The sequence below is a fragment of the Anopheles coustani genome, chromosome X (assembly GCF_943734705.1).
Source record: "Anopheles coustani chromosome X, idAnoCousDA_361_x.2, whole genome shotgun sequence".
Lineage (NCBI taxonomy): Eukaryota > Metazoa > Arthropoda > Insecta > Diptera > Culicidae > Anopheles > Anopheles coustani.
In genome coordinates this window covers 8,025,881-8,046,924 of record NC_071290.1, presented here as the reverse complement: position 1 = coordinate 8,046,924, position 21,044 = coordinate 8,025,881, and the positions used below count along the sequence as shown (strand labels likewise).

Here is a 21,044-nt window from a genome sequence, read left to right as displayed (position 1 = left end):
AGTTTGCTTAGTTTCTTTAACACGTTGACTGCCAAGCGTTTTTAGTACACTTTTTTTTGTACAATCTTTTTTGATAAAATTTGTATGTAACCCAACGGGTTTCGAAGGCTAAGTAAAGATTTATTAGAGTAGAAAGTATTAGATTTTAAGATTACTATAATTTAAATGTTGCATTTTCATTTATCACGTTGACTTCCGAGCGTTTTTAGTAGCGTACACTTTTTAGTACAATCTTTTTTAATCAAATTCTTTTATAACATTCATTAAACCAACAACCATTTGAAAGGCAAAGCAAAAACTTAGCTTCCCAAAGAGTTGATATTAAATATTACTCTAATTTTAATGTTGCACTTTCATTTATTTATGGGACGAAAACTTTTTAGAACTAATGACAGCTGGTTATCAGAAATGATAGCCATGGCAGTCAACGTGTTAAGGAAATGCGAATCGGTATTTTATTGTCCAGGTTCGAATAATCCTTCCGTACGAAACAACGGGCAAAGCCGCAAGTACGCAACGGTTTGTTTTTATTGCGGTATACTGTGGTCCTTGCCAAGCCATTTCGGAGCTCCGAGCGATTCGTCGGGCGTTGCGAAACGCTGATGATGCCTGGAGAAAGAGTCATATTGCCCCAATACCGTGCGGGTATTTAGCACTGAGCGCACACCACTTTATTTGCCGAATTTTCGGAAGCGAGTGAAACCGTGCGATTGCAACATTTTCCCATAAGAAGAAAAAACGCTCGCGCCGCAATCTGTCGACGGTTTGAATGTTTGAACGCCGTGCGGAGGATTGGTCTCGCCCGGCTCGCCTTTTTAGCTGGCTGGATGTGTGTGTGTGTGTGTGTGTGTGTGGGTGGGTGCGTAGGTGTGGGGAAGGAGAGTCGTAAGGACAGCATAAATAGCAAAGCAAAACAATCATTAACAGCTTGCCGTGCGGTGGTGCAATCGCCCCGGCTCCACCGTCGACCGTCTTCCATTCTTCTGTTCGTACCTTGGCGAAGATGAAGCCACCCACCGAAGCGTTGGGCTCGCGTGTCCCCAACGGCAGCGCCAGCCTCTTCTCCAGCAAACGTCGACAACAAACGGCGTGCCGTGCTTTCGCCCGAATTTCGAAACTATTTCCCGCCCGCTAATGGGAGGGTGCGTTTTCCGCCGGTCGCTTGCGAAACCACCCTGCACCATCCCCCCAAAGCCTCGTGCGCAATTGGATCGCTGTTGCAACCGATGTGTGTCCACTTAAGCCCCCTCCCACCTCTCTGAATGATCCACCCGCGCGCACCGGAGAATTGTACGTACAGTTACTCTCAAATGTGCAGGTACAGCATCAATCTCTACTGTTCACCCATTTTTTTTTTCTTGGTCAACTCTCATAATCGGACGGAAAATTACTTCAGCGTACTGAAGAGCGGTTTAAAACATGCCAAACATGGGGATTTTGTTCTCCACTCTGTCTTGCTTCAGAGCCATTCAGGGGCGGATCAAGCGGTACGCAAAGTAAGCGGCCGCGGGGGCCTCGATGCAGCGATTGTGCCTAAATATCACATATTATGTAAGTAATCGTAAATTCAGAAGACGAAAACAATGTTATTAAATTCAAAAGCAAAATCATTAATATCAAAAATGGAAAAATATGAAACAATCCCAATGAATATTCTCTAGCAGCGATTCAATGCTACTAGTAAACCGCTACAAGCTGTAGAATGTGAATTATTTAAAGGTTCGATGTTACTGAAATCGTTAGATCATTTTTTACAGACATTTCGTGATGAAGACAAGAACTATCCACGCGTGCGCAAAGATACAAGGAAGCTTTAGAACCTTATAGAATTGGTTTTTGATCGTCACATTTCTTTGGAAGACAAGAGCAAGGCATTAGAATACTTTAAAAATATGTATAAAAATGAAATAACAAATAACAAATAACAAAAATGTAAATATAATGGACATACATACATAAAATAGCTAGGAATATGTCATATACTTTTCCAAACGTAGAAATATTGATTAAGATATTGTTAAACAGTACCTTTGTCCAACGCATCAGGTGTACGCTCATTTTCAGTTTAAAAAAGAGTGAAAAATTATTTGCGAAGCACAATTCGAGAAGAAAAGCTTAACAATTTGACCATTCTCTACAAAGAGCAATTAATGGATTCTATTGATTCTTCAACTATAATAGATAGGCAAGAAAAAATAAAAAAACAAATTTCATAATGAAATTTTAAATATAAAGTTTATTATTAAACTTTTCTGTATCGCTTAGGATTATTTGTAAAAAATAAAACACCACATTCAGAAGTCGTGAAACTCATCGAACATAGTCAGAATACACCAGCGAATCTTGCAACTGATCAAGTGGACACTTTAATTTTTAATGCTTAAAACTATGCCTCTTAATGACGGTAGGTTATAAAATAAATACTTGGAATTAGAAAGAGCAATCAATTGTAAAAGATAACCAACCTAAATTACTACCAGATAAAAAATACCATATAGTTTGTAGTGAAAAACCCATGAGAGTTATGACACTGAATGCACATCATAAAATTAGACTTCATGAACACAATTTAGAGCATCTTTTCTTGAGAAAAAAAGAGAAAAGATGGAGCAGGTAATATTTTAAGGAAAAATAATACAATACCCAACGAAACTGTGACATAATGACATTATTTTCAGCATCACAAAGAGTATCTCTATATTATTTGAAATGTTCGATGAAAAATACTAGGTTGGTAATCAACCTTGCTAACAGCATAACGGTTAGAAGTGTTATTGCCGTCAACCTGTAAGGATCATTTCATAACAAACGTTAAATAAAGTGCAAACAATATAAATAATCAGACTGTAAATTAGGTAAGATTATGATGAACAGAAAAATGGTAATACGATAGCAAAACAGTTGGCAATAGTACTTCCAAGTAACATACACTACATTTTGCTTCTAAGAAGCTACTTAATAAGTTAGTAAATTTTTTTTAAACAATCCAAACATTGTAGTTCCGCCTTGATGCACAAAATCAATTACACAAACGATAAACTTGATTGAATAGATTGGAAAACTAGCTCACTTTCAATCACTTTTCCATTTGTAAACACATTGGAATTTGCCTATATGTACAAAAATAGACATTTAAAATATATCTTAGGCTGCCAAAATATTACGTTAAAACATAGTCCCTGCAATGATTGTTCGACTTATTGCGTTGCATTACACCCCCGTTCATAGTTGAACATGTTTTTAATTCAAATACGAGCAAATCTGCATACTTACCAAGATTTCTATGTGTAGTTTGAAGCTCTGGTTCTAATTTACAGAACTTTGTATGCCATATATAAATACAACAATTATTAAACTATTTATTCCTCAGCGGAGTGGTCAGCAACATTACATCAGCTCTTATGCTCTTGTTTTGTTTTTATTTCGCGAGAAATTGTATAATTTCTTTTTCCATCGTATTTACCATATATTATAGATCGCTTCAAAATTTCATAATCCCGTGATCACGTATACTTTATGTTAAGCTTTTTCCATCGTATTTTTGTTTTTATTATAGATCGTTCGAAAATTTCCTAGTCTCGTGAATCTCATCCAAAATCCGGTGGAAATAGATCGTTTATTTTGCATCTCAAATAGCCTCGTTGAAGCAATACAGTTTTCTCATTACTAAATAAATTGGCTTGTCATTTTTGTTAGCTACTGAAAGTACGCCAGTAAAACCAAAAAATTGAGAAACAATTTGAGCTGAAGATTAATTGCAAACATAATCAAAGAAATAAATTACCAGTAAAATTTAACGAAAATAAGTATCGACATGTTTAAAAAAGTGTAACGTTGACATTTCAAATATTTGGCCTTATACCACAATTGTATGTAACTTCATACATAGAAATTTGTTACTCCAATCCAAAAGGGTTCATGTTACTTAAAATTTATTAAATCATCGTTTAAGGTATCAGGCCCGCGATTTCGGGTTCATTAGGAAATGTATGCCGACCCCTGATCTAGACAATTTTATTTGTTTGTAATGAAGAAAAACTGTATAACCATTTGCAAATTGTGTCAAAATGGCGGATGTCCCGGAACTGGCAGAACAGTGTGTAAGCTGAAACGTGCTGTAAAAAGGATCATTGCTAACATTCGACCTGCAAGTAGGCGGAAGTCGGAAATCAAATCACGCTGCCATCCACGCGGTTAAACGCTCGTTCGGCACGGCATTTTCGGTGCGAGATTTTCCTCGCTTTCCCCGGGCGGGCGCATCCAGGTCAACGGCGTGAGTGCACGCGTGCGCGAGTGCCCCAAACGTGGCAGGCTGATTATGCGTGCCGATCACGTAATCACGTAACGGGAACGCCGTGCGGGCCATAACACGAACCCGCGCTGGCCGAGCGCTGAATTCATATTTGTTTAATTTATATCTTCCTTTCCCGCCCCCTCCCTCCCTGCCCCTTCCCCCCCCGCTCCGACATCCGATCGATCAATTTGGGCCAGGTTCGGGCTGCAAAAGGGCAAAGGAATTTCAATTGGAAGGTACGCCGCTTCTAACACTTTCCCGGTCGTTGGGCCAATTATCGCGTAAAGAACGGCATTACGCCGATTGGATGCGTTTGCAGTTACATCTTATCCCTTCGGATTGTTTTCTAATCGATCCGCCGCCCGCCTTTTTCCCGATACCGCTTGATGGTTTGTTATTAATTTGATTTGAAATCAGCAAACCCTTCGGCGGGCCGGGGCAGCATTTTAAGCCACTAATTTACCGAAAAGCTCCCCCAGCATCGGATTCGGAACCGCTTGTCCATTTATTTATTTATTAAATTATGTGTGTTCGCCTTGCCTGCCCATGGGGGGGGGGGGGGGGGGGGGGAGCTGTTCCGTTTCTTTTTAATTGACAGCCCCGTCCGACTTACTAACCTACAAATGCAGCCACCAGAAATACAAATTGAAAGATGGAAGGCAAGGTAGAAGAAAAAAAAACCCCCAAACGAAACCATCGGCACACGAATTGGAAGGAAACGGAAAACTATGTGTGCTCGTTGCTGGAACGTCCCGAAAAACGGAACTAAAAAACCAAACAAAACGAAACAACATAAATAAAACAACACACTTGCAGGTAGGTTTTTATATTTTCAGTTTCCCCTACTTACCGGAACGGTGGGAGGGAGGGAAGAAAAAAAAACACAAGATGTTTCAATGTACAAGAAAGACATTAATATGTAGAACTATGCCCTGCCACGGTTTCTTCTGCTAGCCACTGTACTTTACATCAACATCCCCCCGAAGCTCGGCTTGGTGATGTTTTAATAGCTGTGTGTTTAATATGGTTTATCGGGTTTTTGCTCTGTTAACTAAATGGCCTTTCATTATTTTCTTTGTTTTTGAAAGTTCGCAAACACGATCTAGAAGACGATGGTGGTGTTTTTTTTCTTTGGTGAACCCCTTTCACCTTCCTTGGGAAAGCTAAAGACACACCGTATGGCGTACGGCGAAAGGGTAACGATTTAAGTGCATCCTTAATCGACACAAGCGAAAAATACATTACAAAACACGCCGCAAGCCGCATTCCTATCGCAATCGGTGGTGAATATTGACTCCACGTAAAACATCCATCGCACATAGTTGCAGAATGTTTTATCCCTCTCCTTTTCCCGGGTGGCCATCATGGTACGGTTTGCCTCGTTCAGGGGTTGTCAACCTTTTGGCGATACATAAAGAAAAAAACATACCTCGCAAAGATTTTCTCTAAATCAAATGTTTCAACGTCAAAGAAAATTCCACCTGATTTGTCAACTCCACCTGTTTTGTTCCCATTTATTGCTTCCAAAGTTAGGATGACGGGTAATTGTACTTGCTTTTATTTTTATTTATTCCCTTGCCTGGTTGCCCTTTTGGTACAAATGGTCGCTGGCAAACTCCGTAAAATTGTTTTAACACTTTGACTCCCAACCACTTTGCCAAGACTCATTCAGTATTGCACTAATACAGGTGGTAGGGCGTAGTAGTTGTTATAAATTAGCCTTATGAAAGCTTTTTCTGTTTGTTATTGGTTTAAAAACAAGTATTAGCATTTGTTTTATAAACAAATTTTATCAAAAATGATTGTACTAAATAAATGTTCTAAAAACGTTTGCCAGCCAAGGTGTTAATCCAAATAAGCCGGGTCTAGTTGCGACTGCAGCAGTTGGAATACATCGAGCCGAAGTTAAAAACACACACACTGCAACCGGACTGAACGCGCGGCCCATCCGCCTTTCCCCGCTTCATCGCTTTACTGTTTTTATTGATGGTGGGGCAGGAAATGCGGCTTCAACACGATCGGCCTCGACGGCCCCGGCAGGAAAAACCTGTGAACACCCTTGCGAGCCTGCAGTCACGCACCCCCTCCCCGCTCGTTGCCCGGAAGCCGGAAGGAAAATCGCGGATAAATAACCACGTGTGAATTCGGTAACGCTCGGTTGAAGCATTGACTGATAAGTGATTTAGATTTGTTTTCCTTAATGGAAGAAAGGGTAGAAATACTCTAGTTTGCAGAACCAACTTCTGCATCGAGCAAGGTATTTTAAGAAAACTGGGTCATATTTGAGGTAAATTAAAATTTTATTTAGTGGATCATATGTATTGGAGTAATTTAGTACTTTCTACATCGTTGACATATAGTAATCACACTTTTTTTCTATCAGTTTCTATAAGCCCACATACTATATGATTTTATGGGCATTTTGTCAATACTTTTTAGAGTTTTATAAAAGAAAGAAAAAAAGTCACCTTATTTGCGTTATATTAAGCTCAATTTGGTATACTTTAAATCAGATTCGATTATTAATAGATTATTAGATTATTAGAAGTAACCGAGTTAACCCGGGATAAGGTTACAGCTACGGGTAGCTGGAGGAAATGCCACGCTACAATTAGTTTAAGCATTAGGTTAAGAAAAATGTAATGTTTTCGGTACTTCAAGTACAATTCGGCCTGGCCGTCCAAATATAGATTGAATAGAAATCCATATATAGATTATTAGAAGTACTTAATTATGGAAACTTTACCTCTCGTTTAGTAACAACTATATAAGTATTACATTGCATTTGCTTTTATAGTTTCAAAACTATAATTTTTGACAGATAATGAAAAAGTACAAATTTCACCATTTGCACCAGAAAATTGATTAGTTTTTAACCAACAACCTAATGAGACCGAACTGTATGTCAAATATGCTCATCAATACTCCCGAAAATCAAGTTAGCCATATAGAAACTGGACCTCCACGCACTTTCTTTCTCATAAACGTGCTAACAAATCTAAACCACCGACTTTTCGACCCCATAACATCGACTATCCATTCGATGCACTCACAAGTAACAAAGCGAGGAAAAATAAACGCTCTGAGCAGGAAAAATAAACACTCACACTCGCTCGTAACGGCTCATTCGGCCCTGTTTTCCCAACCTCTTTGGGGGTTTTTCTTTCGATTGCAAAGAATGCACAACAGCGGTACTGGCCGGATCCTGGGCAACCGGTGGAGTTGAGTTTCCCGTGTGAGAGAAATGTGCCTTCGAGTGCATCGCTGTTGAGTGTTATATCAGATTAGATTCGTCTCTTCTGACGATTGCCAGGAATGCGGGTAACCTCAAACCGCTTAGACAGACATTTCTCAAATCCGAAATGGAAAAGAAGCGAACTTTTCGGGCGTTTTTTTAACTCGAGGTTGAGGTGAATAATCGCATCCCTTTTTTGATCACCTACAAGCTTACCGATAAAGCTTTATGGGCGGCCCAGTTGGCTGACATTGGAAGGAACTGAACCCCAAAAAAGTTGAGAGACCCCTTCCTGCATCACCGTTTTGGCGAAGGCGTGCGGTGCGTGACCATTCCAATGGATAAAGTCGACAACTGCTTCGCATACGTAATAAGGAGCAGATAGTTAAACGGTAACCTGCCCGGGATAGGCGACAGAAGACGCAGGGGCAACGTTTCGCGGTGGTGGAATTTGTAGGTTATGGTGAGAGAAAGTCGTACCGTCGCTAGCGCATGGTAAGGTCGAGCACGTTGGAGGTTGTTGAACCACCGTATGGTGGATCAACTGGAGCGGGATTGTCCGAGTGTATCGATTTGTCACCCAATTTTCGATTCGAATAAGAGGTATCTCGTTATTTAAAATATAACTGGCCATATTTTGTGACACCATACGCCCAAGACCACTAGCTCATGATGGAAAAGAGTTTCGAGAGTGTAGATTCAACAATTTACAGTTTGGAAGTCAGATCTTGCAGCGATTGGCTTTCCGCAATGGCAAACTAATGCTTCCTCCATCGTATCCTGAGATCCTGTAAGAAAGCAACAGCAACCTAGTAATTTGTGACGCAACACATCCGGGTGTCTGAGTCAGCACACCAGCTTTATTCCGCCTGGCTTTGGGGCAGCCGGCGTACCGATCCTGCCGTATCTTGCCCACCATAATGGTGCAAGCACAGCATATGAATCTGGCAAAGGTGGTTTCAGCTGACCGACTTCCATAAAACAAGCATTATACGAAATAGCTCACTCAGCGCACTGTCGTTCCTGCCCGGTTTGGCGCGGGGCCGGAACTAATTGGCAAACGTTGGATATTATGCGCGAATGTTACGCATCGGTGCCAGGCCGATCCGGACCGATTATCAGTTGCCATAGCTGCGCTTAAAATGCGCCGAGCAGCAGCTCGGCGAGCTCCTCCCGCGCTACTGTTGCTTGGCGTTGCAGGGAACCAGTCGTTACGGCGTATGGCGTAGCGAAGCCGGTGTCAACGTGCACCGTTGAAGCCAGCGGGATTTTGCCTGGACAGTTGTCAACATCCTGGTGGTAGCGGAGAGCCGAGGAAGCCGCGACGGTGCCACTTAGCCGGTCGTTCGATAACGCCGGATGGTTACGCACTTTTGCATCTGCATTTTGTCCCGCACGGTGCATTCGGCCCTACGCGGAACTCACCTCACACAGCTGACCTATTTGGGGACCTTGTTGAACGAATTGATTGACTGCTTGGAAGCGTCCGCTTACAGTAGACTCCCGCTTGTCCACGATCAAACGGTCACGCGACAACCATGTTCAAATGCTCTCAAATCAGTGCTTTTTAGCACTTGTCGAAAAGTATAACTAAAAGCACTGAGTTTCATAGTTGACAAAACGAATAAGTTTTATTGGTAGACTGAGTACTTTTCATAGTATTTTTGGCATATTGCAACAATCTCTGCTTTTGTCACAACGTCCGACAGTCAACGAATTAAAAATTAAAGCTGTAACGACCGCGGATAATCGGGAGGCTACTGTATTTCTTGTCTCTAAGCGCAGCCAAGAAAAAAAACGTATGTGACTTCGTGATCATAGCGCACCGTACAACTCGCGTCGTATGACCCATTTTCCAGTGTCATCAGCGCCGCACGTCATGACTTCCTAATTCTCGTACACCGCACGATGAGCACAAACGGGGAAGATAACGTGTACCAATAATCATACCTTCATTAGCATGCTAACGTTCTGGGTTACTAAATATGCTAAGCGAACTAGCTTCTGTCTAGAGAATGGACTGTGGTAGTTTAGCACAAACACTCCACACTCAGCAATAATCGGAAACCTAATCCGAGCAACTAGCAAAGCGTTCATGATTTTCAAACCACAAATGGTATCGTTGCAGCCATCAACATATCTGACCTATTTTATCGGGGTGTTATTGAAAAAAAAAACTGCGCATGAGTAAGTTTTACTGTCATCGATCCAACACCGTAACAGCATCATCGCTTAACGCTAGAATATATTGCTTTGGAATCTTGCCAAAATGCTTTTTGCAAATGCAAATGACCGCTTTGTTTTAAAAGTACAAAAAATGCATCCGACGAATACGAAAAAAATACCAACGATACGAAAGACCAGCTTTTACGCGTCGTTAGAACAAAATTGTTTGATCACACTAAATATATCTAGTGCTTTGTTTTACCCTTTTTATTGATGTTTAACGCCCATAAGTGCCATTTTGTTACAGCCAGTCTTGGCCCGTACAAAAATGAGAATTATTTTTGTTCGCAGTGAGGAGTTTTAAGCAAAACCGTTAGGAAATGATTAGTGGAAGGCTCGCCATCCCAAGGAGCGCCAAATTGACGTTTCGACCCGAACCCGTGAAAGTTCCATACAAAAAAACCCCTCCACGACGGGAGAGCTACCCCGCAACCACTCCGCCACCATTTGACATACCCCTCACTTCCTAATGACAATCCAAATGCTGTCTGCTCTATCGTTCCGTCCTTTTCTCTCGCGTTATTTTGCCAACAGCATAGACTTGTGTGTGTGTGAGCAACAGCCCGTTGAGGAATTGTTTACATTTTAAAATAACCGCTCGTCCAGTATGTTGTAAAAACTTGGTGTCTATTTTGTACAAGAAATCCCTTGAAAATGTGCTTAAAACCGAATTAAAACATTTGCGAAAGAATGCTGTTTTCTATCGTCGATCCGACAATGTCCAAAAAATGTTCAAAACGCAGCAATCTACAGCAAATATTGAAGCTGTAGCTGACAATATACCCGTGGAAGCAGAAATTCTAGTTGAAGATCGAGATGGAGCTTATGTGGATGAAATGGGGTTTCAACGCTATTTATTAATGGAATGTGGAGTAAACATCAACGGGAATCTAAGGGCTATTATTGCAGACGCTCCAGCAAGAGCATTCATAACAGGTTGACTACAAAACTTATCAGCAGACAATTTCACATGTATTTAATTGTTCTTTCATTTAATTTTCACAGGTGTAGTAGGACATGTTGATTATAGCAGTTGCCAGAAATGTACTGTCGTAGGTCACTACGGCAGCGTTGCTCGCACCATTGTATTTTCTGGGACACAACGAACTGATGGAGGATTCAGGCAAGGCGCCTATCCAGGACACCAAAGAACGATTACACCTCTTTAAGATTTATTTTTTTACATAGCCTAGGATGTCGTGGTAGCGGATCGTTTGCATCTTATCGATCTTAGCATCATGAAGCGACTGCTGGTGGGCTGGCGAAACGAAAAACTGGGAAAGAGAAAATGGGACCAAAGTCAATGTAAAGTAATACCGCAAGCCTTGCAGACGACAAAACTCATGCAACTAATGAAAGAAGAGTTGTTCTCTGATTCACTTGCCTGAAATCGATGGCTTAGATGCTGGTATGATATTAATGGTTGTGAAGGTTGCGTTTGAAAGCTCCTTCTAAAAATAAATGATACACAGTATTCGTCTTATAAATGGCACAAATATAAAGTTATATCTTTGTAACATGATTTCAATAATTACCGTGATATGTCAATGCTGGTGGAATTTGAAAAGGTACACAGTGACGATGGAATGTCCTGAGCCGGTTTTCAGTTGTTTCGGTGGGTTTCACATTGATTGTCCCAGTGGATGTCGTAGCATGAATACTTCCACACTTAACACTTTATTGGCGTGTGCTTTCTGACCAAAACATGCTGCAGTCACCGTCAATTGAGTGTTAAAATCTAAAAAAAAAGCACAATAGAAAAACCAAACACATTATTAAACTGCACAAACTTCGTCGAATTTTTCAACTCCAACCTCTAGTTTCATGATTTTATACTACGCACCTTATTTCGCGCGAGTGCAATTTTGAGAAAATGTATCCATCGTTACGTAAAATAAAACAGACAATCAACAAGACACTTTCCAACATCGCCGATAGATCAACCGGTCTGCGCATCGTATGGTATGTATAACGATAAGTGTTCAATCCTCACTAACTAAACAATAAAAATTTCTCTTCAACAGCTACCACCAATGTAATCACTACCACTGTGTTAACCACGATCGCGACAGTAAAAAAATGAAAGAATATCGAATCAAGTGTGCATTACAGGTAGAGGCTAGGAGAGGGAAGAGGAAAGATAGCGGAATGAGGAGGGAAAACAGACCTAGAGAGGATATTATTTTTGAACCTAGATTGATAATTTTTTTCGAACCCACTATTTTGAATTTGAACCCACCATCAAATTTGAATCTGACAGCCCGTCAACATCGCTGTCAAATCGGGTCGAAATTTACTGCGCATCGTGCCCTGGACCGACCCGTTTTCGACGCGAAAACGGGTCGGACCAGGCGCCGGAAATATTTCAAAAATCCCCTTGGGTTGGGTAGTGGATTATTTCAACCAACATGAAAATAACTGTCATGTGGCTGAAACTGTCATTTGTCCAACATACACGGGATGTTTGGCATCAGTTATGTAAACATCGTGAAACAGCTGAGCCCGAACGCTGTCCCGAAGAAGAAGGCATCTCGCTGGTACGAATATGCTCGGAGCATAAGTAGGTAGGATATGGGTAGCAATGGATAGCGATAAAATAGCCCGAGAGGTAAGTGTGGCAGCCATCGACGAATGGCCAGTGGGTGATTAGGCCAGTCTGCTCTCAAACTGCTCTGTGTTTACAGACCAAAAGCAACGGAATGAAGGATGGCCCGATCAGGTGTATATTGCTTAGTGAGTTTCACGCCGTAGCAGGCTCGAAGATCAGCTACCAGGTGCCAGAGAATTTTATCTCGAAAGAGGTGTTCGATTCCATTCGTACCTTCATCATTCCAAAACCGCAACTGCAGCGATGCACTCTGACAATGTAAGGTCTAGTTCTATCAAATACGACAATATTACTTATTACTTCTACAGACGACGGAATAACATACCTTTCGCACTTTCAGCAACACCCTGGGATACAAGGTTATCGGATATCCGGTTCTGATCAATCACGTCCGCTACCAGCGTAATGCTTTCTATTTTAATCTGTGTTTTGTGTGTTACTCGTGGTCCCGCACCGTTCAGTACGAGGCGGTCGTTAAGAAAATGTCCGAATACCTGCTCATGATGGAGGAAGAAACGTCCTTTCTATCAAACCCGGAAAAGAATGGCACCATCTGCAACCTGCTCTCGTGCATTTTGCGTGACCTAAACGAGCGTCAAGTGGCTACGATTGTGGAGGGTGACACCACCATCTATCTGAAGATTGGCCGTCACAAACCAGACCCACCAATGGTACAGGACCATCAGGTTCCGCTGCTGTGCCGTGGCTTTGAGGACACGGATCTGGACGCCTGGGATCTTACGACGCAACAGGTGCTGCCCTTTATCAATGGCATCAATCATGTGGCGCGCATTGCGGTCGAGGCGGATGTCGAGAATCAACTTGTCAAATCGTGCATTCAGAATCTTGTGTACTACGGTGTGGTGCAGATGTTACCATTGCTCAAGTACAGTAACGTCTACATGTGCACGCGCGCCCTTCAGAAGCTGACCCGTAACCGGAACTTTGCCGACGAATGTCGAAAGTATGTGCAGCTGCAGCATGCTGATAAGGTGGATACGACACGCCCGCCCAGTTTATTCAACATCCTGCAACTGTACTCACAGATGACGCATGGCGTTACGTTACGTTCGCTGTGCCAGCGGCTATGTCCGCGTGATAACAATATAGACGAACGCAAGCTCGTCTCCTTCGGCCTGCAACATAATCTCATCCGATGCATCAATAAGTACCCGATCTTCACCGGCTCTATACCGACACCGAAGCACAAACTGTATACCGGGTTGAACAGTTTTGATGAAATCTGTTGCAAAACCGGCCTGTCGCCCAGCCGCATAGAGCAAGAGATCGATATGGACTCCAACGTGACTGTTATTTGGAAGTGATGTTGAGCGGTTGTATGTTCTCGTTCTACAAGTTAGAACAAAAGCTTTTTTATGTTGTGCTTACCAAGCCCCGGAAGCTTGCGTAGTCCGATTGTCCAGCATTTAATTGTTTAGTGCGTACTCAAAATTCTGCGTAGTTCGATCGTCCTGCTAATTTCATTTCATTTTTATTCACTCTAGTCTACAGATAAAAATCCACCATCAATCAGCCAGAATCCTGGTCCTTATAGCCTACGTACCAACAACTTGTTACGATGCGAGATTAATTTCCCTGCTGCATCAGCGCGCCAATTGAGGCACATAAAATTACCATTGTATAGTACTTTGATTTTTAATTAACTGTTGTTCGTTAGGCCAACATGAGAAAACAATCTTCTATTTTTCTATATTTTTTCTAATGAGCTTTAAAAACGCAAAAAACGATTTTCATACCGCTTGTTTGCAGCAGGTCAGAACATATTTGCAATATGTTATGATATGAGTAGACTAATATGTCGTACAACTGAACACTGATGCTTAACTACATGAACCGAATAAGCGTTTCAAAAAGAAAACTCCACGGTTGTGAGCCAACAATTTTAATTCGTTTGTTTATTTTCTGTTGTAAAAAAAACTTGAAATGTGCTACACACAAAATTATATTTGTTGGAAACCAGAGTATCCATCCATTGTAGGCATATGTTGCAATAAAAATTAAATCAACTATAAGTCTCGTTCTTCTGTACGTTTTACCAAATAAACTTATGCTTAAAAAGAAAAGTATCTGATTTGGTAATGTGCTTATACTCGACAAATTACATGGTGGAAGCATTAAACATTGAAATTTAAACATAATCAGAGGATACTGTCAACCATACTTCCACTGCCATACTAGACAGCTGTCACATGGTTCTTACACTGTATGCGTGTACCTCTCTTACTTTCCAATGCTTTGGTAAATCCAATAAGGTGGATATTTCAGTTCGTAGATTTTACAGGAAAATAAACATCCTTACAAACAGTTTGAACGTCGTTATAAGGAACAAACAAGCAGCTACATGGCCAATAAGCCACCCACGAAGGTAGCTAAGAGTTAATGTAAGTGGTGTCTAATTCAGGGAACCTGCTAAACTTATTTCTCTTTGCAATAGATGAAAGAAAACCAACCCTTGAATAAGCAAAAAATAACAGTGGACGAAAATGGTGTAAAAATTCCCATAGCGGCCCTGGTAAGTCATTTAAATTATAAACCGGCTGATCATATTTACCATACAATTTTCTATTTCGTTCCAGCACACCAATTGGAAAGAGTCCCGCTGTTTTACGAAGTACAGCTCTTTGAAAGTGGATTTGGATGGTAGTCTGATACTAGAAAAATGCGACCAGTGGATGGACGAAACGACATGGTTTATCAAGGACATTAAATGCTTGCTGGGTTTACAATATCATAAGTAAGTTTCTATACTGTTTTGATAACCAATACTACTTTTTATAGGGATTGATTCGACTTTGTTTGTTATTAGATTTTGGTCAACAATTGTGTACAATCCATCCGCTTTGGAAAGCATCCTATCGTTCGTACAAAATGCTCTACCAACCTATCTGGAACTGGAACTAAACTCCAATGAGAAACAGCAATCGTACGCGTTGTACTTGGACGCTCGCTCTTACGTGTTAAAAGTAATTTGCCGCTTCACAGCTGCCAAGGAGGAAAAGAGTTCATGGATCGAATCTGATTTTCTTGCAAACTTGCTCTACAAACACTTCATCGTAACGGTGCCCTTCATGTTGGATGTTATTACGGTTTACGGGCGCGACAATCAAGAAGAGGTGTCGCGCATAATTGAATTCATCTTACATATTCAACCCAAATACCAGCAAGACTTCCGACAAGGGTTACAATATTTGACGAGTGTACGTATTACATGAGATTTTATTCTGCGCACGTCTAGTTCGTTTCGAAAACTTTATGTGTATTCCCTCTATAGGTATTAGCTGTAATTCAAAACAGGTGCGAAATGGAGCTTTTGCGCGGTGTTTCTGAAGCTGCCCTAAAGGATTTGGCACTTTACGCCCAGGATTGTGCCTACACTCTCAGTGTTATGCTAGAAATCTCTCCAACACTACGGCAAATATGTGCCGATTTGAACTGTGAATTTGCTATCAGCAATTTTTACGACAATGCGGTGCTGATGATTTACCAGAAAATTCAGGAAAACAACGAAAACTCCAGCTACCTTCCTCTTCTCAACGGCACACGCGTGGAACTGCTGGAAGCCTTCCGTTCTATAGTCACCGTTCAGTTGGATAAAATATTATCCGGCTCTGGGGATAGCTTGTTGGCGGCTGACAAATTTATAAGCATCCTCACGGAGTGTCTTGCAAATAATGTGTTTGTGAACGACTACAAACGGCGCTATGAAACCGATGACGATTTACAGATTGTACAAATGGGATTCAAATCTGTTGATAAGGTTAAGTTTGATTTCATACAAAAAGCCTACACACTGAAAGAGGACGATGAGGCGACAATGAAGGAACAGCAGCAAACCGTGGATTTCGAGACAGAAGTTTATAGCGAATATCCGCAAAGCACTGATTACACCGATGAAACAAACGACAACAATTTGGAGCAACAAAAGCAACTGAACCTTGCAACAATTATGGACCTTCTTCCTCATCTGGAAATTGAGCATGTGAAAAATGTTGTGGATCGCTACGACAACGTCGAGGAGGCAATCGCTGTACTACTGGAGCAGAATCATTCGGAGGAAAATCAACATACCGACCCGAACGCGGAAAACCAAGTGATTATTCCGAACGATCCACTTGACGAGTTCTACGTGAAAACTGGAATCGATCGGCTCAACATTTACGATGGAGATGAGTTCGACGTGATGGTCAACGATAAGGTGAAGGGTGTTATGAAAAGGGGAAAAGGAATGCCGGGTGACGCAAAAAGCTTGAACGAACTGCTGGACGATAAAAGCCACGTTCGGCAAATGCGTCACTTTTACCAGCGATTTGATATGATCGCCGACATCGACCCGGACGATGACGAGTATGATGATTCTTTCGAGGCGATGGCCGAAAGCGAGTCCCGACATGTAAGGGTGGCGAAGGGTGCAAACAACGTGCTCGCTGACAATGGGTTGGACGATGAAAGCGAGAGCGAAAACGAAGATGAACCCGTGGAACTGGAAGCGAACCGCAATCCTACGCTAGCGTTTTGCGAAAATCCTGAAGTATCCAGAAAGCGGTACGAGGAAAAGCTGCACAGTAAGTATTTGCGCCGTCATGGAACGGTCGCGCAGGGCAAGGCACCCGAGAGCAAGGGTGGTGATGTTCGCGGCAAACCGAAGGGTCAAGGTCAGGATGCAAAGGTGCTGCAGAACAGAAAGAATAAAAATGAAAACAAATCCTCAGTTGGCAATCATAATCGCAAACAAGGAGCAAGCTACAAACGGAACCGTGGCATGTTGCCGTCATAGAACCGTTTAAGCCTTAAGTTCCTGCAACAAATATAATTATCCTTTGGCGTACCAACCGTTTTCGGCACTGCCAATTTAAATAAATAACATAAAAGCAAAACAAATGTTTGCTCAGTAGGTTAGCTTAAATTAATTATTAAATTAACAAATTAAAGAGACGATTGTAAAAAGGGTAAAGCGCATGCTTCAATAAAATATGTAATTTTCAACAAAACGCTTAATTATTAGCGCATTCCGTATAAATAAGGAATTATCACAGAATTCGTCTACACATTTTACTTTTTCGGATGAAGTTTTTCCAACTTATAAAAACCCCGCTACACGAACCGCAAACTCAAAAACCGTATAAGTTTACGTCAAAATCTTTGCGGTTCGTGAAGCCGCGTTTTGCGGTACCAATGCTGTCGCAAATCATGATCCCCGCTAGCCAATGACAAAATATTACCGTAGCTGCAAAATAAACACGTAAATTTATTACCATATGTCCGTTTATTATGTTTTTGAGATTTGTTATGTTTACATTTATTTCTTCTTCTAGTGGCGCATTTAAGTTTGCGGTTAGCTGCCAAACACTTTGACGTAATCTTTTCGGCTTTTTCCCTCTTTGCGCCGCAAATTGTTTCAGTTTACGGTTCGTGTAGCAGGGTGGTATAGGTTGGGGTGGTTGTCAACAACTTTGACAACCACCTGATCCGGTTTCAATGTTGGCTCTAGCTCGTAGCTTGTCTTCGACGAATAAATTGTTTCGATTTGTGCCGCATCTATTTTGTCGGCTCTCCAGGCATCCACTACGGTACGGTTCTAATTTCTTGGCTAAGTATCGTTACGACATGCGGACTGCGTATTTCAAACATTTACCCGACGACGAGCAGTGCCAGATATCGTTCCACCTGGTCAACGAGCAGCTGCGAGTGGATAAAGTGTTTAACTTCAATCGGAACTTGACCGAACAAATCGACAGCAGTATCGAGCGAATTCGGGCCAATGTGGAGAAGGAATGCGGCAAGAAAACTAAACGGAAAAACAAAACTAAAAAGCCCACGGAACCGAACCAACCCTCGGAAGATCAACTGGCGCAACCGGAGCCGGAGCCCAAACCGGTTGCCGTGACCATCGGGACGTCTAATGAAAAGCTAACGCAAATTACCATAGCTGAACTGCTGGTGAGAATCAGCGAAGATCCAAACGTGCATCTTACCGTGCTCGAAAATGAGTTTCAAATAGCGCTCAACAGCCCCGAAGTGCATACGGTGGCACTGCCTTCATCTATACTTGCCGACTTTTACGTGTACCCCTCGAAACTTGAGTTGCACTTTGCAATGAAGGAATACAGTGAGTTTGGCTGGTACCGAGGCATGATGCCTGAATCGAAAAACGCACAGCAGATTGCGTGGGAGGAAGTGGGAAATGAATTGACCTACATGGTGAAAAAGAACGATATTGGCCATCATTTGAAGTTCAAATGTATACCTAAAGACGGATCGGGAAGCAGCGGCGCGGTAGCGGAAATCATTTCTTTAAACCCCGTCCAGGCTGGACCAGGACAATGCCCCTTCGAAGTACGACATATGTTTACTCGAGACAAACTAACCGGCAGTCAGTTACGTGTGGTTTCGTACAATCTGCTGGCGGATTTGTACTCGGATAGCGAATATAGTCGAAATATCCTGTTTGGCTACTGTCTGCCGTACGCGCTGGAAATCGACTACAGGAAGCAGCTTTTTATTAAAGAAATCTTGGGCTACAAGGGAGACATCATATGCTTGCAGGAAGTAGATGGTAAAATTTTTGATCTGGACCTAGTACCGATTTTTCAACAAAAAAACTATGCCGGCCACTATCGGTCTAAGGGCAAAGTTGCGGAAGGCCTAGCAACCTTTTACGATGTGGACAAATTCGAGTAAGTAGGTGCATTGCCGTTTCGCCATCAGTTGCTAATCGGTTCCCCTCTCCATTTTAGACTGCTCGAGAACGACGGAGTTATAATCAGCGAAATATTGGAGCGTTACCCTGAACTGTGGGAAAAGATCCGATACAACCAGCCGCTAGTAGAACGGATAGCAAACCGATCCACAGCTTTGCAGTTAACGGTTCTTCGCTCGAGGCACAACCCAAAAAAGCATCTACTGGTAGCCAACACACATCTGTACTTCCATCCGGACGCTGATCATGTGCGATTGCTTCAATTTGGCTTCGGAATGTTGTATGTACAAGAGCAGTACGATCGACTAAGGCGTGAATATGCACTGGCGACCACAGATTTGGCCCTGCTCTTTTGTGGGGACTTCAATTCCGTGCCCGAGTGCGGCATCTACAAACTGATGACGGAAGGTTTTGTCGGTCCCGATTTTATCGATTGGGAGAGCAACAAGGAGGAAGCGGTAAAGAACGTGTCATTAGCACAACCATTTACTATGGACTCCGCTTGTGGGTGTCCTAAATTTACAAACTATACGGTTGGGTTTACCGAATGCATTGATTACATTTTCTACCAGAAGGATGCGCTGCGCGTAAATGACGTTATCCCAATGCCCAGCGAGGATGAACTTTCCATGTACCGAGCGATTCCATCGCCAGTTTTTCCCTCCGATCATATTGCATTGGTCGCTAATCTTGACTGGGCTTCGTAAAGCCATACCGCGGGGTTTGGGGGTCCGCGACTGCTGAACGGTAGCGTCGGTTAGAAAATCGGCCCATGAGCGCCAGGGCATACCACCTTGACAGCCTAACCGAGAACCACGTACACTAAGGGAAAACGTCTAGTAGGCCCTTCAAGAGCAGGCATGACCAACACGGTCGTTGCGCCAAGAAGCGGAAGAAGAAACTTCATACCGGTGCGGTGGACAAATGTAGGCGAAACGCTAGCAGAATAAATGCTCTTTATATAACACAATATTTAAAAATTAACCATCTTTTAGTGAGGTCCAATCCCAATAGATAAGATCATTTATTTACTGTTGATATGTCATTTCCGCTAAGACAGACATTATATCCGACAATCCAGATAACTTCTCTTCATTTAGAACATAGCATTCTTTAACGTACATCTCGACTGGGAAATCAGTATAAGCGACATCACTTATTGTAGTAATACATTTGCAAACTGATTTCAGCTTGGTCGCAAGAATCTTAGCGGTATCGGCTAGAAAAGCCATTACTAAAGCATGCTCAGATGCCGGACAATCACCAGTGGTGGTCATCGAGTCGAGCGAGTCAACTATTATCATAGCCGGAAGACAGTTTTCCCAACGCTGCAAGTCAACTAGTTTCTCCATCAGCTTATCAATCGATTGAACGTAGTAAAAGATGATGTTCTTAAACATATCGCTGAACTGCGCCAGGGCACTTTCCGTGAATCTTTCAAATCGTTCCAGCGTAAAGAAAATGACATGGCCCTTCCAGACGTACTTGATCGCTACCTCGAACAACAGATCCTGAACTTTTTGCTTTTTATCTTGTTGCCGATAAATGAGCAGTGTTGACTGCCGGGGATTTGCCATCGCGACGTCGTCGATGGTCTGGTTATTTTGAACCTGTGTTGAATTGTCGAACGTTATGTATTTGCCCCATTACGTTAAGAAATCATTTTATAAAAAAATCAAATACTAACCTGCTTAGCTACGTTGTTTGAATGAAGATGAAACACTATGAGATTTGCCGGAATCGAATTTAAAATACATGTCAACAAATAAGGCAGATCTAGGATGCTCACATATTTATAAATAAGAAACGAATGAATTTCAACTTCGCAGAATTCGGCTATTTGTAATTTTAGCTTGCAGTTTGTAGTTGGGGTGTAGGATTATGTATTCGAAAAATATGTAAACAAATGTGGACCTCATCTAGATTAATTTTGACAGAAAAGGTTTGTTTTGATTTTTTGCCT

General features: G+C 42.0%; 4 protein-coding genes across 4 annotated transcripts; 3 read left to right on the top strand and 1 right to left on the bottom strand.

Moving 5' to 3' along the window:
* Positions 1–12,244: 12,244 nt before the first annotated feature.
* LOC131268939 (GATOR complex protein NPRL2) lies at positions 12,245–14,433 on the top strand. Its single transcript, XM_058271241.1, has 3 exons — positions 12,245–12,363; positions 12,440–12,621; positions 12,704–14,433. Exons 1-3 carry the CDS (start codon positions 12,337–12,339, stop codon positions 13,686–13,688), a joined length of 1,194 nt encoding a protein of 397 aa, XP_058127224.1. The 5' UTR covers positions 12,245–12,336; the 3' UTR covers positions 13,689–14,433.
* A 182-nt stretch (positions 14,434–14,615) lies between these two features.
* Positions 14,616–17,334, top strand: LOC131268913 (activating signal cointegrator 1 complex subunit 2). Its single transcript, XM_058271211.1, has 5 exons — positions 14,616–14,749; positions 14,819–14,896; positions 14,961–15,118; positions 15,191–15,581; positions 15,656–17,334. Exons 1-5 carry the CDS (start codon positions 14,726–14,728, stop codon positions 17,156–17,158), a joined length of 2,154 nt encoding a protein of 717 aa, XP_058127194.1. The 5' UTR covers positions 14,616–14,725; the 3' UTR covers positions 17,159–17,334.
* LOC131268989 (2',5'-phosphodiesterase 12) lies at positions 17,262–20,124 on the top strand. The gene is made up of 3 exons (XM_058271299.1): positions 17,262–17,272; positions 17,940–19,058; positions 19,119–20,124. Exons 1-3 carry the CDS (start codon positions 17,262–17,264, stop codon positions 19,786–19,788), a joined length of 1,800 nt encoding a protein of 599 aa, XP_058127282.1. The 3' UTR covers positions 19,789–20,124.
* Positions 20,052–20,959, bottom strand: LOC131268618 (uncharacterized). Its single transcript, XM_058270845.1, has 2 exons — positions 20,769–20,959; positions 20,052–20,691 (listed from the first exon to the last, which is right to left on the bottom strand). Exon 2 carries the CDS (start codon positions 20,656–20,658, stop codon positions 20,110–20,112), a length of 549 nt encoding a protein of 182 aa, XP_058126828.1. The 5' UTR covers positions 20,659–20,691; positions 20,769–20,959; the 3' UTR covers positions 20,052–20,109.
* Positions 20,960–21,044: the final 85 nt, after the last annotated feature.

Excerpts from the sequence above, each read along its gene's own strand:
- LOC131268939 (XM_058271241.1), top strand. The coding sequence starts at position 12,337 with ATGGATAGCGATAAAATAGCCCGAGAG. Across the intron at positions 12,364-12,439 it reads GCGATAAAATAGCCCGAGAG|ACCAAAAGCAACGGAATGAA; the intron begins GTAAGTGTGGCA and ends CTGTGTTTACAG. Across the intron at positions 12,622-12,703 it reads CAGCGATGCACTCTGACAAT|CAACACCCTGGGATACAAGG; the intron begins GTAAGGTCTAGT and ends TCGCACTTTCAG.
- LOC131268913 (XM_058271211.1), top strand. The coding sequence starts at position 14,726 with ATGGCCAATAAGCCACCCACGAAG. Across the intron at positions 14,897-14,960 it reads AAATTCCCATAGCGGCCCTG|CACACCAATTGGAAAGAGTC; the intron begins GTAAGTCATTTA and ends ATTTCGTTCCAG. Across the intron at positions 15,119-15,190 it reads CTGGGTTTACAATATCATAA|ATTTTGGTCAACAATTGTGT; the intron begins GTAAGTTTCTAT and ends GTTTGTTATTAG.
- LOC131268989 (XM_058271299.1), top strand. Across the intron at positions 19,059-19,118 it reads TACGATGTGGACAAATTCGA|ACTGCTCGAGAACGACGGAG; the intron begins GTAAGTAGGTGC and ends TCTCCATTTTAG.
- LOC131268618 (XM_058270845.1), bottom strand. The coding sequence starts at position 20,658 with ATGGCAAATCCCCGGCAGTCAACACTGCTCATTTATCGGCAACAAGAT.